Source organism: Ovis canadensis, chromosome 22, assembly GCF_042477335.2.
Source record: "Ovis canadensis isolate MfBH-ARS-UI-01 breed Bighorn chromosome 22, ARS-UI_OviCan_v2, whole genome shotgun sequence".
NCBI classification, from domain to species: domain Eukaryota; kingdom Metazoa; phylum Chordata; class Mammalia; order Artiodactyla; family Bovidae; genus Ovis; species Ovis canadensis.
The window spans coordinates 23,576,528-23,593,355 of record NC_091266.1 but is presented as its reverse complement, the minus strand read 5'-3'; the positions used below and the strand labels follow the sequence as shown (position 1 = coordinate 23,593,355).

Sequence of the window (16,828 nt, the reverse complement as noted above, 5' to 3'; positions counted from 1 at the left end):
ATTTAAATGACTAGGTGAAGATTTAGGTAAAGATGAGGAATTTAAGTGCTATGGAAGATTCTAAACATGATAGAAGAATTACCCTTGGACAGAAAGGATGCTATCAAAATTGTCATCATTTTAGGAAATACGGAGCAGGCAGGGATGGGGGCGGTGGAGGTGCGGCGGTAGGCTGTACAGTTTACCCCGGCCCGTCTAGGGTCCCCCCTTTTCTTTAAGACTTTCTCTCTTCTTCAAAGTTTGTGTCTTGCCATTCAAGGGGAAGGCTAGCGTCCTAACAGTTTGGTTATCAAGAAAGTAATGTTAAAGGTATGGTTCAATTTCAGAGTGAACTTTTTGGAATACCGCAGTGATTTTGACCTGCCCGCCTCGCGCCCCTGACACCCCTCTGCAAATTCAGCAGGTGGAAGGAGCAAGGCCCTTGCATAAACTATTCCGCAGACACTGGTTAAGTGGGACGGACAGTGGGGAAGCTGAGCAGCCTTCCAGGGCTCAGTCCCATCCCGTTCTGGCCTTTGCCCTAAAAAGAGTTCATGAATCCGAGTTTAGTAGGAGCGGAAAGGGGACTCATTCGAAGCAGCTGGAAACGCTGGCGCGGGTGGGGGGTGGGATCAAAAGCTCCCCCTCTCCGCCGGAGGCCCCTGGGTGTGAGTGGAAACCCCTCCCCTGCCCGGACTCGCTCCCCTCTCCTGAGAGGCAAGTTTGTTTTCAAGCGTGACCACCTGTGTGAGGCGCTCCCCGTGAGCAAGGCGGAGAGGCAGACGCGAGAGCTCAGCCACAGGCTGGGGATCCTTTCTCCGCGAGGCTGGCAGCCCAGACACCTCCCGAAGTCAGGGCGCTTGCGATGCAGAGTCCGCTCTGCACTCGCTCGTCGCGGGGATTGTAGTCCGCACATCCTCCTGCCCGGTAGGCTCCGGGGCGGCAGACGCCTCCCCAGTTTGCTCGGGGTCCCCCGGTCCTCTCCCGCTCGCCTCCCCGCCCCCGAAGGAGCGCTCCCGCCTCGCTCCGCCCGCGCATCCCCTGGCGCGCCCAGGGGTTTATCAGGCTCCCCACACTCTCCGCCGGCTTCCTTCGGCGCCCGGCGCCAGTGACCCGGGCAGACCCGCCGCGGCCCTCGGAGTCCCCCGCCTTACGAGTCCCTGCTCCCGTTGCTCGGCCACCGCGCTCGCGTCTCTCTTCCCCGGCGCCCGCCGCGGTTCAGGTGGAAGCCCGGCCCGCCCTGCCGTTTGGCTTATCCCTGCTCTCAGCCTCACCGTCAGCCCGGAGAAGTGGAATCCGCACTGAAACTCTCGGTGGCTGGAGCCGGCAGACTGGGCATGCTCAGAAGCCAAGCCTGGCTTTGGTCTCAAGTAGGAAGCTCTCGCACTCGGGAGGCAGCAGCGACTTTGGGGAAAGTTGATCGGAGAGGGGAGGAAGCCCCAAGACGCGGAGCAGCGGCAGGAAGGAGCCCCCGGCAGCCCGGAGGAGCATGGGCACCCTGCGGGATTTACAGTACGCGCTCCAGGAGAAGATCGAGGAGCTGAGGCAGCGGGATGCTCTCATCGACGAGCTGGAGCTGGAGTTGGATCAGAAGGACGAACTGATCCAGAAGCTGCAGAACGAGCTGGACAAGTACCGCTCGGTGATCCGGCCGGCCACCCAGCAGGCGCAGAAGCAGAGCGCGAGCACCTTGCAAGGCGAGCCGCGCACCAAGCGGCAGGCGATCTCCGCTGAGCCCACCGCCTTTGACATCCAGGATCTCAGCCATGTGACCCTGCCCTTCTACCCCAAGAGTCCACAGTAAGCAGGGGTTACGCTCCGGGTCCGTGTGGCGCCGGGTCGGTGGGGAGCTGCGGGTCTCTGTATTGTCTGTAGGCTCCCGCCCCTCCCGCTTGCCTTGTTGATCCTCACCCTCAGAAATGTTTCGTTTTAACCCGCACTTCTTGCGGGGCTGTGCACGTTTCTCAGATCAGACTCACAGCACCTACGTTGCCTCCCTGTCTTTGTTAGATGTCAAGCTATTTCATATATATATATGTATGTATATACGTTCATATAGGCCATCTACTGTACGTAGAGTTTGAATGCGCCCCAGGTGTATGTCAGCTTGTGTATGTATGAGTGAGAGAATTGAAAGCCTCATCTCCCAAATGCTCTGGCAAACCTGCCCAACCGGAAAATCCTAACTGCAGGCTCCTCAGACTTGAAATGCGTCTGCTATCACCCTTACTTTCTATGCTTTTGTGGCTCTCCCGGATTTCTCTACATGCTAGCGATTCTCGCTGGTACTCTTCAAACCTGATGTTCTGGCATCATTAAAGTGTCAGAAATAAGCAGATACACATATAAAAGGAAAGAGTTTTTGATTTCCAGAATTGGATGACATTTACAATCCACAAATGGAAACCTAGTCTGTTGATTTTGTAAAAATATTTTTTTCATAACATTTGAGGAAGAATATTGCTTATTTTCCTTAAGGACTTTATATAATGTTGCTAATGGGGTGCCTTTATCTCCCCCAGAGGGTTACATGTTTCCAGGGTCAGATGAAGAGAAGTCCACTTACCTTTATTGACATCGTGGTCACATTATTTGCCTCACTTCTGGCTTCTGATGCAACCACTCTGGTATTGTTCTAGCATTATAAACAATTGTGTAGTTCTGATGTCAGTGGGCTTCACAACCTGGGTGGGAAAGTTGAATGGAACTCGTTACACATCACTCAACTTGGAGTTCTTATAGATAGTAAAGTGGCAGGAACATGAGGTTAATACAGAATAAGCACCCAGATGAATGGTATTTTAAGTCACTAATGACAGAATTGATAAACCGAGGGGTTTGTTACTCTATTCCAAACTACATCACACTGGCTGGATGACACGTGTTACATAATAATACAAGGTCCCTGGGAGCCTTTCACTTAATAAACACAAAGATTTAATATAAGGAGAAAGAGTATTGGACTGTACCCATTTATATTTATTGGATGGGGGGTGCAGATTGTGAGTATATACTAATTATAGTTTTGAAAACTTAGACTTGTTCCTCTCCTTGTTGGTTGCCATAGAGCATTCGCTGTTTCCTCATGCAGAATTAGCTTAAGGAGGAATTGGTATTCTGTGTGTAGGGAGAAAAGACAGTAAAGATGCACATTTCTGAGATTCTAGCCTCACCAGGTTGCCCTCAGAGTTGAGTGGGTTTGGATCTGCTTTAGAAACCTGAATGATCTGAGTCCACTTCAGATTTCTCCGGTAAGTTAATTTGCAGTGCTGCCATGCTTGCCTGTTTCAGCTAACGAGGTACATGCCCATCTCTCCAGGGCCAAGTTTTGCATAATGAAAAAAATAACTCAAAGACAGCTCTCTGCGTCTTTCAGCACTCCATAGGATCTCATTTTAGTGTCGGCAGGACTTTGGAGTCACTCAGAGCAGACTCTCCTTTCTTAAAAAGACCATTTTAATCAGTTTTATTTGAAACATGATCAAACCAGCTGATAACGCCAACGAAACAATTGATCGGACAAGATCTAAAAGAATCTAGCAGTGTAGTCTGAGCTGTATAATGTGGTAAAATTTTAGAAATCTCCTAGTGCATGACATACAGAACAACTAGATATATTTTTTTTAAGTCCATGGTGGAAAATGAAGTTAGCGTGGCAGATAATTCACAGCATCTAGTTATGATCAGCGTTTTATCAGTTGAACCACACTGTGCATTTGCATTCTGACCTTTATTTAATAACTTGTACTCTTAGGAAGTCAGCTATTAAGGTATCACCATGAGGGGCTTGGGGATTCTGAAGGATTTATATTGAAGAAAACTATAGAGTGAATGTCTTCCAAACTTAAATAATTTTGGAAAAACATCTGTTCTTTTTTCACGCTTACATAAAGAAAACTAGAATAAAATTGGCTTACGTGGTAGAGTGTACCTTGGGTAAGAGGAGAAGCATATTGTATGCAAAATGATTATAGTTAGGTCGTTTGAATGATCATACAAGGTAGTTCCATGAAGAATTAGGGAAACTTAACCAAAGTGAAGGAGACTTGTTTGAATTTCTGTTTATTTCACTATAAACAATTTGATTATGCTGACTTGCTGGCAACAAGTGTTTATGTCTTTATATTTTATTTTTAGTACAGCCTACATTTGGTCATCTTTTTAAAACTTGCAGATTTTTGAGAGTTTGAGTTAAAATAAAATAGCCCAAAATTGATTGCAAACTCATGCTCATGTAGTCTTCTCTTCTCTTTCTACTGGATGTAGGTGACTGTCCAGAGAATGTCCTACTCAGTTATCTGATGTATGCATATATGTATGTTTACTTTTTGCTTACTGAGGTTGCCTTCTAAGGATTAGAATCTTTAAAAAACTTCTGTGTTTTTTTTTTAAGTAATCATTTGAAAAATAGTATAACATGTAAATTAACTTATGAACTTAAATCATCTTAACAGTTTTGGTTCAGAGTTTTCCCTGTATGCTGGGAATTGGAGGGAAGGCTGTGTGGGGGTCCAGCTCAGAGCCAGGCACTCCTGCCGCACCTGTGAGTGCCTGTGAGGGTTGGTATTTCTGTTTGACTGTTTTACACATGTGTAGAAATAGCCCGAAAACCCTTTCTCTGTTGTGAGTGTGATGAGCAAAAGAACTGATTAGCAAATTGGAATCTGTACTCCACTGCTCCTAAAAAACTTCTTGAGAAGGTAAAACTATCAGACTGTATGTTTTGGATTGAATTAGGTAAATAAATCCTTAAGGATGAAAACTGTATATTCATTTTTTTGGGCCAGATAGCCTGTTGATTATGCAGACAATGTAGTTCTCATGGATTTTTAAAGTAATTTTATTTCATGCTAGTTTATTCCTGAAAATTGACTCTGTGGTAGGTTAGAACATTCAGTCACTGGTCTGTTGAGCTCTAAACCCTTTACCTATGGTAAATATTCTCAAGTCCTTTCCATTTTGCTGTTATAAGAGTTGAGTTCCTGTCAGAAGTTGTTAGTGTCTCTGTATTTTTGTTAAGCTGTTAGCCCAAAGGTAACCGAATTTCAAAGGATAATGACATGTTTTGTTTTGTAACATTACACGCTTGACTGTGAAGTACTTTGGAGAGCTGAGGATAAAAAGAAATATATTCTTCTTATTTTTAGTGAGGCATTAATTTTAACACAATCTTATCTGATTATTTTTTAAGCCTTGACATAGCACATTTCAAGAGGAATAGAATCTTCCTGAAAGCTCTCTGTTAAATTCTGTAGGAAGCTGGGAAAATTCCAGGATTTTGGTGTAATCATAGATGGCATAATATTAAAGCATAATTATTATCAGAGGTAACAATTACATTTCAGATGCGTCCAGTAGGTCAGTTCAGCACTTTTGTGGAAGACACCATGTGCAAGTTAGTGTCAGGCGTTTGAATGTGAGATGTGTGAGTCCTATCACAAAGGAGGTAACCAGGGCTTATCAATACTGTACAAGTGAATATTCTGGATACAGAGGAAGGCAAGTCACATAGGCGATCCCTAAGACAGTTGGTAAAACATAATTGAGCCCATTTAATTTTAGGGTATCAGAAACTCTTGTGGAAGTCAAGGTGTTTAAAGGAAGTATTTGATCGATGTCATGATTTAGGTGAGTGGTGACGGGGTGAGAGTGGTGAAGTTAGGGTGGGGAGGGCCATCAGCAAAGGGACAAGACAACAAAGGAGAGCAGAGGGTACATCTGGGGAATCACAGCAACCAGTGCCTATACCAGAACACCATAGTGGGCATTGAGGAAAACCAAGCTTCAGCCAGAGAGGATCAGGATGAGTAGCTGAGAGGGCTTTTCTGCTTGTTTCTAGAATAATTGAGGAGGACTAATTGTTACCCATTAGTAAAGCTCTGAATCTCAGAATGTCATTGCAGTCCAGCATCTCCCACCTGCATGGTTCTGATAGCAACTAAAACTATCCTGACTAGGTAATAATATTTAATTTAACCAAGCAGTAGATGATTAACACTCTTAAAGAATCTGAGTTCCGCTCTTAAAGAAAACAAGTTCCGCTTTCCACTCTAAATGTTCCCACTGGAAATAATCTCGTTTTATGCCACAGACTAGCATGGTGGATTCTTCACACACCCCAGCAAACAGAACTTAGGTGGGACTTGAACCTCAAGTTGATTTTGTAAATTCATCTTCCTTGTTCTTGCGGGGGAATTCAATTCCAACTTAACGTTATTCTAATAGACTATCCAATTTAAGTTTGATTGTTAATTTGACATTATACTCTCTGCAATAAAGTTAAAGTTGTAGCAGCCTTTATAAAAATAAGACCAGGCTGCTAAAACCCTATTAGGGTATTTTGAAGCACAGTTTGTGCCCCTAAAGTGGGGCTTATAATGAAAATACCAACACGCCCTTCAATAGAGTAGCTCTCGAAACTGCCTGAGAATATAAATGACCAACTTCCTTGCTCTCCTGGGCCACATTTCCAAGCTTCCACTACTTTTATTTCACTAAAGAGTTGGGTTTGGATTCTTAACGGGAAAGGATAGAAGAAGGCAGATGATGTCTCTACTGTTGCTGTTTGCAGGTTATAAGGCATATGGACGCCTTTTTTTTTTTTCCCCCTGTCTGCCTAGCGATGGAGGGTCTCCATAGTATCCTAGCAACCAGATTTGAACACCAGACTGCTGCTCTTTCTCCCATTTTCGCCATAGGTGCTGCTGCCTATCCCACAGAACTGGGCCCGATGCTAGCACTCAGACCCTCCGACTTGCATGTTCCACGCTCTGAGAACGCAAGACAATATGATAAATAAGAGCATGCTGAAAGCAGCATTCACCCGTATGCGCAACAGCTTATTATGCAATCACATCTGTGGCATTTTGAATCCTAATCTGAACTGTTGAGCTAGCGCTGCTTGCCACCCCTTCCCTGATATTTCCTCTTATTTCCACACACCCAGCCTTCTGACACCAATTCCCCTTCCTTCTCACCATCTTCTATAATGACTGCATTCCTCGGCACCTCCTTCAAATGTGTTTTCTGGTAAGTTAAGTATGTGCAGCCTGTTTGAACTCCGAGTATATTTTGTTTCTAAGAGCAGAGGGATGTTCTCCCTCCAAAACTGTCATGTAAATATAAACAAGAGCACAGAATCTGTAGCTGCACAAAACAGATGTTGAGCAAAAGGTAGGACTAATAGTATACTCTCAAAGTGTCTTGTGTCTGAATGGACTTTTTAATCATAGTTATTAATAGGAAAGAAGCAGGAGGGAGTGGGAAGAAGAGATGTGTGTCAGGAGGACAAGAAAGGGCAAAACAGGGTGACTGCTGTGAAAGCTATGGCACGTTTGCAAAGTTGAAAAGGATTAGTGGGCTTTGTGGGCAAGTGAATAGGCAATGAGACTGGAACAGAATTTACAGGTAAGAGAGAACTTTGTGCATGAAAACACCCAAATTGGAATGTACCAATGGTTGGCCTCCTTTGGGAGTTGAAACCATACTGAAATTTTGGTTAAAAAGCCATTAAAATGTTTCCCTGTAGACCAATGCTTGTTTTGAATACCTCATATTGTCCCTTTGAAACATCCCTTAGTCTGATACCAGGGAGGGTTTGGTGGTCTTTGTGCAGACCACCATGCAGAAAAAGAAAGTGGAGGATAAGTCAGTGCCTCACTGTTCCTGAAAAGAATAGGTCAGAATGGTACCGCCCATTGTGGTCGCAATGGCTGACATTTATCGAGCCCTTACTCTGTGTCAGACCAGTGCTCCCTTTGCTTTACATAGATTGTCTTTTTTTTAAATCAAATAACCTTGTGAGGAACACTCCAGATTACCCCGTTTCATGACAGTGAGGGACAAGACACTGAAATTGAGAGAAGCTAAATAACTTGCTCAAAGCCACACACTTTGTAAAAGGCTGAATTGGAATTTGAACTTCAGAGCCCTTCTCATTAGCCTCTAGGTTCTGCTTCCCAAAGGGGTGGGAGGATTAGGCAATTTCATGATCCTAATAGATACCATAAAGGCTGTTCTGTGGGGAGTTATCTGCTCACCAGGATTAAACAGGAAGCAGAGTGGCTTGGGGAAAAGTGGAAAAAATAAGACAGGACCAAACCAAAGTTTGTTTCCCAAACTTTACTGCTGCACGTTAGAATCATCTGAGGAGCTTTTAAAAAAAAAAAACCCAAACCCATTAATATCAGAATGTCTGGAGGTGGAAGCCAAACATCAGTGTTTTTTAAAGATTTCTCAGATAGTTCCAGTGAACAGCACCATGTGAGAAATAGTCTGGTGAGAAGACAACAGGGGTGTGTGTGTGTGTGTGTGTGTGTGTGTGTGTGTGTGTGTGTTCGGTTCTCAACCCTAGGCTTCATGTTAGAATCACCTAGGGAATTAAAAATTTTTTTTTCCTGGGCTGCCACCTCCAGGGATTCTGATTTAATTGCCTCTTGGTGGACTGGAGGTGGAGGTCTATTGTTTGCGCTCCCAAGGCGACTCTGAGATGCAGCCAGGATCGAGAACCTCCTTGGTGGCTCATTCCATGTTAGCTCCTACAGGTTCCTGAAATTCCATTCCCTGGGAAAGCACTTTTCTTGGTTCATTTTTTTTTTTTAATCTTTTTTACCAACACTAATCCCCTGCTTGCATTGGAACCAGGCAGATCCAGTTTCCCACTTTCCATAGCAGCCACACTTGTCATTTTCACCATGATCTCTGGGGTGACCTGCACGGCTCTGGGGCACAAAAAGTGGCAGCAGCTCCCTTCCATGGGTAAGTATGCTTCCCTCTTTCTTGCCAGCCATGAGTCCTGGCCACGATTCAAATATGACACCTTAGGATCAGCCATCCGCCCAAGTTTGTTTTCCACTCTCACCAGGGGGAGCTGCCTTGTGAGCCAATAAGATTGTTTCCTGGTATCCCAGATGCTTCTATGAAATGCTCTGTGCTTCAGGGTGAATCAATTACGAGCCCCTCCTTGGGAGAGACGCACAGGGCTTGTAGCGCCTCTCCTTCTGGTATGTGATGTCTCTGTAGCCAGCTACAGTTTTTTTTTTTTTTCTCCTACAGATATTTTATCCTTTTAAGGCAAACAGCCTGAGCTCAGGCTGAGGAGTACTTTCCAGGGAGGCTTCAGAGAAAGCAGAGCTAGTACATCAAGCTCTCAGCCCCCTTTCCAGACGGTCTGGCCTGAGTAGTGAGCAGGGCTGGGCACTGCTGGCAGACAAGAGGACTGATGTGATAGTTGTAGTAGGAGAATCTCGGTGTGTCCCCCAGAAAGAGCTAGGCATTCCTATGCCTTGTGGTCACAACCTCATTGCCACTCCCATTGCCAAGTTTTGGGTCTGTCTCTAGCCCTTTCCCCTTATATTGTTAAGAAACAAAACAAAACAAAATTCAAAGTCTTTAAGATTTTCCTAATTTTCTCTGATAGGAGCCTATTTACATGTGTAATTAATCATTATCTTCTCAGGTAAGGATCAATCAGTATAGTACTTTATATAAGTGATGAAAACAGCTAATATAATTACTAATACTTTTTTGGTAAAAAAATAATCTCTTTCAAATGGGAGTCAGTGAGAAGCTTTCTTGTTTCTTTCTCTCTCCGTCTAAAACATGAAAATGTATTCAGCTGACAGTGTAATGGCAGAGTCGATGTCATAAGGCTGCACAGAGGGTTGGGGACATTAATTACATAGGCAAGGTAATCATAAGGAAAGTAAACACTTTCATTATGAATCCAGTTTCTTGTCATGCATTTGGTTATTGGACCTAAATGGGAAGGACAAGAGGAATTAGCAACAATAAGGGAGACAGAAGCTAAAGCATGTGTTCACCGGTGTAGCTTAGCAGTTAGAAGCAGAAAGCGGGTTAGTCAGCATTGATGGTAGCACCCTGGGAAAGGGGCTGTGTCTTAGGATTTTTATAATCCAAGATATAAAAGGATGGGGAATTGTACAGAAAAAGAATCAGTGACAGTTTAGTGTCAATATATGCTACGTCCACCTGCATCTACAATTTTTTAAAAAATGTTAATTACCTTTGGCTGTCTAAAGATCATAAGTGCTAATTGAACTTCACCAGAAATCCTTTATGACAGGTGCAATTTCATTGCCTTCCATGTAGAGGTGAAGTAACTTAGGCTCTGGAAATATATATGTTAATAGTTCAAATGATTAATGGGTCTCAAAAGCAGATCTCTTAATGCTGTGGACCTTCTAATGTTCAGTTATATTTTCTTACTTTAAGACCGTATCTGCTCTTTATGAGTAGCATTGTATTTCTTTGAACTTGAAATAATTATAGTATCACCAGTCAGCTTAATTTGGTTAATTGTATTCCATGTCAGTGATGACAAATACACCTTAGTTAAACACAGTAGTTTTGCTATTTTCTAAAACAATTGTATTACAGGGCTATCAAGCTTTCACCAGATTTAGGCCAAGGAATAATGAGATAATGTGAGGGAAAAGCATCTCCTTTCTGTATATACTGTAGATCATCTTAATGGTCCAACTCTATCAATAAATCATGGTGTTGACAGTGCTTCTAAGTCTGTACTGGGAGGAAAGAAAAAAAGAGTTGTCATGACAAGCAAGAAAAATGGGAATTTAAAATTTTGCCCCTCTGGAGTTATTGCTATTGATGGACTGCAGGGTGGATTGGCCAGTCTTTTTGGCGTTTATAGGTAGCTGGTGAGCATGCTGTCCAAGGCAGCATAGCTCTCACTTACATCTTCTTAAGATGTGCTCTGCCTAAATCATTGGTGACTGAATAACACATTTTATATTACGACGAGGGAGAAAAGATGGCCTCATGTTTGATTTGTATGGTTTTGACAGGGTGTCACCATACCCTTTACAGAGGAATATTAAACATCTAAAAATGACAAGTACTATTTTGCTAAGCCTGTAGTGGCAACTCATGCCAGTGGAAAGAGAGAAAAGAAAAGATGGAGAGGAATAAACCCTACAGTCCACTGCCTGCACTGTGGAGCTCTGTGTGAATCATGGTCTTTGTGCTTCCTAACTGCAGCAAGTAGAAGGGGAAAAAGTGGAAGTAGTGACGGATTTTCTTTTCTTGGACTCCAAAATCACTGTGGATGGTGACTGCAGTAATGAAATTAAAAGACACTTGCTCATTGGAAGGAAAACTGTGAAAAGCCTAGACAGCGTATTAAAAAGCAGAGACATCACTTTGCCAACAGAAGTCCGTGTAGTCAAAGCTACGATTTTCCCAGTAGTCATGTATGGATGTGAGACTTGGACCATGAAGGCTGAGCCCTGAAGAACTGATTCTTTCAAACTGCGGTGCCTGGAGAAGACTCTTGAGATTCTGTTGGGCTGCAGGAATATCAAACCAGTCAATCTTAAAGGAAATAAACCCTGAATATTCACTGGAAGAACTGATGCTGAAGCTCCAATACTTTGGCCATCTTATGCGAGCTGACTCATTAGAAAAGACCGTGATGCTGGGACAGATTGAAAGCAAAAGGAGAAGGGGGCCGCAGAGGATGAAATGGTTAGATAGCACCATTGACTCAATGGACATGAGTTTGAGCAAACTCTGGGAGATAATGGAGGACAGAGGATCCTGGCATGCTGCAGTCCATGGGGTTGCAAAGAGTTGGACACAACTTAGTGACTGAAGTGACTGAAAGAGATGGGAATACCAGACCACCTGACCTGCTTCTTGAGAAACCTGTATGCAGGTCAGGAAGCAACAGTTAGAACTTGACATGGAACAACAGACTGGTTCCAAATAGGAAAAGGAGTACATCAAGTCTGTATATTGTCACCCTGCTTATTTAACTTCTATGCAGAGTACATCATGAGAAATGCTGGGCTGGAAGAAACACAAGCTGGAATCAAGATTGCCGGGAGAAATATCAATAACCTCAGATATGCAGATGACACCACCCTTATGGCAGAAAGTGAAGAGGAACTAAAAAGCCTCTTGATGAAAGTAAAAGAGGAGCGTGAAAAAGTTGGCTTAAAGCTCAACATTGAGAAAACTAAGATCATGGCATCCAGTCCCATCACTTCATGGGAAATAGCTGGCGAAACAGTGGAAACAGTGTCAGACTTTATTTTGGGGGGCTCCAAAATCACTGCAGATGGTGACTGCAGCCATGAAATTAAAAGACGTTTACTCCTTGGAAGAAAAGTTATGACCAACCTAGATAGTATATTCAAAAGCAGAGACATTACTTTGCTGACTAAGGTCCGTCTAGTCAAGGCTATGGTTTTTCCAGGAGTCATGTATGGATGTGAAAGTTGGACTGTGAAGAAGGCTGAGTGCCGAAGAATTGATGCTTTTGAACTGTGGTGTTGGAGAAGACTCTTGAGAGTCCCTTGGACTGCAAGGAGATCCAACCAATCCATTCTGAAGGAGATCAGCCCTGGGATTTCTTTGGAAGGAATGATGCTAAAGCTGAAACTCCAGTACTTTGGCCACCTCATGCAAAGAGTTGACTAATTGGAAAAGACTCTGATGCTGGGAGGGATTGGGGGCCGGAGGAGAAGGGGACGACAGAGGATGAGATGGCTGGATGGCATCACTGACTCAATGGACATGAGTCTGAGTGAACTCCGGGAGTTGGTGATGGACAGGGAGGCCTGGCGTGCTGCGGTTCATGGGGTCTCAAAGAGTCGGACATGACTGAGCGACTGAACTGAACTGAACTAGTGACTGAACAACAAAAACACATATTTAGCAACTATCGGAGGATACCAAAGGTTAGGAAAGGAAGTCCAGAGACACTCAGCAAAGTAAGAGTCATTTTTTGGTTGGAAGATCTGTTCAGTGAATCACTTTTTTATTTTGAGAACTTTTACAGTTCTGAATTTTTAGAAGAAAATCCTTTTTCTCCCACAGCATTTGGTACAGTGCAAAATGAAAGAATTGCTCAAGGTTTCTAGTCATTCACTTAATACTTTATAAAAAATATAATATTTAACTCCATTATCCATTTGTATGAACAGTGTTTCTTGTAGATCTGAAAAGCTTTAGAATATTTTGAAAGGAACTCTGCTCTGTTTCTTTATAGTGGTAGCCTTCATCAGGGGCTAGTCATTTTCTTCAAAATCTAACTTCAGACTATTTGTTGTTCTTCATAAAAGAAAAATACAGCATGGAAAATTGTAATCTGCCTGACTGCCTTCTAGATGTTTTAGTATTATTTAGTATGGAGATCTATACTCTTTTACTAAAAGAAAATGACTTCTTGTTCATGAAGCATTGAATAACATAAAATTAAATGATTATGACTTTGAAGTAGTCCTCATGAAAAGGAACTGCAAAGAAATACAATAAGAAGCCCACTGTGAATGAAACATCTTTTATTAGCTTCTTGCCACCTCTTTGCATACTTCATGAATTCATCTCGCCTTTGCCTTTTGTATGCTTTGCTTAAGGCATTAAGATGTTTTTTTCCCCTTCTTTTTGAGTTTTGGTGGGAAATAGCTAGTCTATTTTTTTAAAAGAGATTTTTGGGTTTTTTTTGAAAGAGAACTACTGTCTGTGGCATTTGAAATAATATTGAGTAGGTACGGAAAAGTTCTGGGAATGGAGAAGTTAGATGCTTTGAAGCATTATATATGTATGAGTGTTTACATGTTTATGGATTATTATAAGAAATTATTTCAGAGGATTCTGATATTTAAATAGAATTCTGTTATTTCCACCGAAAGTTAGAGTCCATCTATAATATGGTTATTTTAAGCAATCCAAAGTTACCCTTCTATCACCTCAAAAATAAAGAGATAAAAAGAACTGATATGAAAAAATAAACATTAGAGCTCATGGCAGAATGTGCAGAGAGGTAAACCAGGTAAAGCACGTGACCAGAGCCTTAATACTAAAGTGTGAAACAGGACACCGCTCATCACGGAGAAGGCGGTCTTTCTCAGTGGACCCTTTCTCTTCTGTGGCTTGTCTTTTTCCTTTGGTTCCACCGCTGAGGTCCTGGGCCCTGTAAATCATTCATCATCACAGAGCAGAGCTCTGTCTTCTGGATTCCTAAGGGTTACTGTCAGTGTGATAGATGGAAAAGATCTCAAGTAGACATTATTTGTCTTGGCAAGAGTGGCTTTTTCTACGAGATGAACTTAGAGGTCATTAAATAACACCGAGGCGAACTCTTGCTAGTGAGTTTTTAAATCATGATAGATTTCCCCCTTTGCTTCTTGACTACCATCACCATATTTCAAAACTTCTTTCTGTAGTTCAGTCTATTGCTTCATCATGACTAAGGGGAAAACTTTTCTTGTTCAAACTAGGCTCATTCTTTATCTTACTTCTTTCCCCCCCACCCCCCCCCCACCCCAGACATAGGGAACAATTGCTCTCGTCTTTACTGAAATCCTTTATAAAATGAAGGTAGTAATTGTGACTTTTAAGCCTTGTCTTTACTGGTCAATTAGTGTTGCTACTGCTGCTACTGCTAATTATTACTCAAATATTTGCCTGACTGTAGACTACGTAAGCCTTCTCACTCAATTCTCACAGTAATTTGATAAAGTAGGTACCCTTCATCCCATTTCTTCAGATAGAGGAAGTAAGGCACAGAGAAGTTAAACAACTTGCTCAAAATAAAATTGTAGGTTGAAACCCGCAAAAGCACGTGTGTGTGGCCCCAGAGTCCATGCGTGCTCTCTGTGTGCCATGCTGTCTCGCTAATTGTCCCAACAGCTCATTTTTTTAAGGATATGTCCTATTCCAATTCTCTTTCATGACTGTGTTCCTTTTTGTGGTAGTGGGGGTGGTGGTTTCGTCACTAAAGTTGTGTCTGATTCTTGTGACCCCATGGGCTGTGGCCCACCAGGCTTCTCTGTCAGTGGGATTTTCCAGGCAAGAATACTGGAGTGGGTTGCCATTTCCTTCTCCAGGGAAATCTTCCCAACACAAGAGAACCCTGGTCTCCTGCATTGCAGTTGGATTCTTTACTGACTGAGCTCAGGGAATTTTTCATCTATCCACATTTTCTCATGCCCATATACTGATAAACACGTGGTGGCCAAGAATTATCCCTTTTTGAGGTTAGTAAACCTAAGTATCAAGGAAGCTCTTCTTATAGGAAACTGTATTTCTGTGGTGTTAAAATTGTCATCTAATACGGTTGCTTGTGCCTAAAGTAGTTTTTGCTGTATCATGTGCAGAAAGCTTGCTCTGTCTTGTACTTTCATATTTTGTTTCTGTTTGTTATCAGAATGTTTTCAATGGCCTGTGCCACTAATTTTAAATTTAAAATTTCATTTTAAAGAAACATTTCCTCATTTATCAATGCTTTATTTCCTTATCTATTTCCCCCTAAGTGTTAGCATCTTAATTTAACTGAGTATTCTTAGAAAGTTTATAAAATACCCTCTGATTCTTTTTTTTTTTTTTCTGGTAACATAATCTTTGAATTAGTTTTCAGTTGTTTATTTGTTCAGTTTTTACCAAATATTTCCTAAATAATTAGTGTAGAGCTCTGCTAGATGTAGCTCTTTCTCAACCCCAAAAATGCTAAAAAAAAAAAAAAAAAGACATTACCTTTTCAGGACTCTTACAACAAGAATTAAGCCCAGGGTGCCTGGCCTGGAGGCTGGAGTCTGGGTCTCAGTGTCGACTTTGTAGTGCTGTGTACTTTGACTTCTTCATGTCCCTCCGAGTTTGAATTTCTTTAGGTTGGTCATTGGTTGGTTAGCATCTCCTCTTGCAAGACGGTAAATTCCGTGAAGGCAATACCAGTTTCTCTCCTGCTCCACGTTGTACCTTTGGAACCCAGAATAGGGCTGGCGTACAGTAGCTGCTTTATGACTCTTGGCCAGAAGAAGGACAAAAAACAAGCCTCTCCAAGTTCTTGGCCCTCGTATGCGTCATCTTTTAAATTTAAAATTTTGAGAATGGGAAGCACATCACTGGGCTCAGTAGAGCTTGGGGGCATCTTTGGCTTGGCCAGAAGAATTTTACAGACTTCGGACTTGAATGCCTTGTTGCACCTTTGTGGGAGGCCCTATGCTCCAGGAGTTCATCACAGCTCCTAACACTCTATACAGTCTTTATCTAGCTCATCATCTCTCCTGGCCTCTGAAGGCATTTCAGATTTTCACTCGAAAACCTGGGATTGCATGGTCTTGAAAAGTCCCTTCTAGTTGGACTAAGATGAAATTCTAAATTATCTTTCTAAGGAAGCATATATTTTCTCCAACTGAAATGTCTCAACTTAAGCTCTGTGACATGAAATCTCATAAACAGGTTAACCTCAAAAAGTAACGGGGTTAGTTGAGAAATACATGCCTGGAATGCATGGAAATAGCTTAAAGAATAATCTATCAAAAATTTAAATCCTTTTTGTGAACACAGAATTCTCACTAACAAAATTCTGTCAAGTTTATGATAATAGCTTGCTGATTTTAACTATCCAGATAGTCACATAGATTTCAATATTATGAGATGATAGAGACCATTAAACTCATGATAACATTTCATTAGGTGTTTACCTCAAGAATAACCATAATAAAATAGGGAACATTTAGAGGCTGATTCTGTTTGGCATATTGTCTCTTAGCTCTTCAGAATGGAACCTGAAAACACCCAATCCTAGGAAAAAAACCTTTTTTAAACTCTTATCTGACCTTATGCTTCTGTTAATGTCTGAGGTTAAATTCCTAAAAGTCCTATGTACCAATGCAACTGTGTATCTTGTATCTGATAAAAAGTGAGGCTTAATAACAACATCCATTAATTGGCTGGAAAAATGAATGTAGGTCATTTATGCCTCACAGCCTCTAAATGGAGAAAGGAGAACAGATCATTTCCATTTTACAGAAGAGATGATTAAGGATCAATGAGGTGAGGTAACACAACCCACATCCAGCAG

At 42.3% G+C, this 16,828-nt stretch overlaps 1 protein-coding gene across 1 annotated transcript in view; it reads left to right on the top strand.

Moving 5' to 3' along the window:
- The first annotated feature begins 550 nt into the window (after positions 1–550).
- PRKG1 (protein kinase cGMP-dependent 1) overlaps positions 551–16,828 on the top strand; it is a 1,303,224-nt gene continuing 1,286,946 nt past the window's right edge. Inside the window, exon 1 of the mRNA XM_069567846.1 lies at positions 551–1,779. Coding sequence (XP_069423947.1) covers positions 1,469–1,779 — 311 coding nt within the window. The 5' untranslated portion in view covers positions 551–1,468. The remainder of the gene's footprint in view (positions 1,780–16,828) is intronic.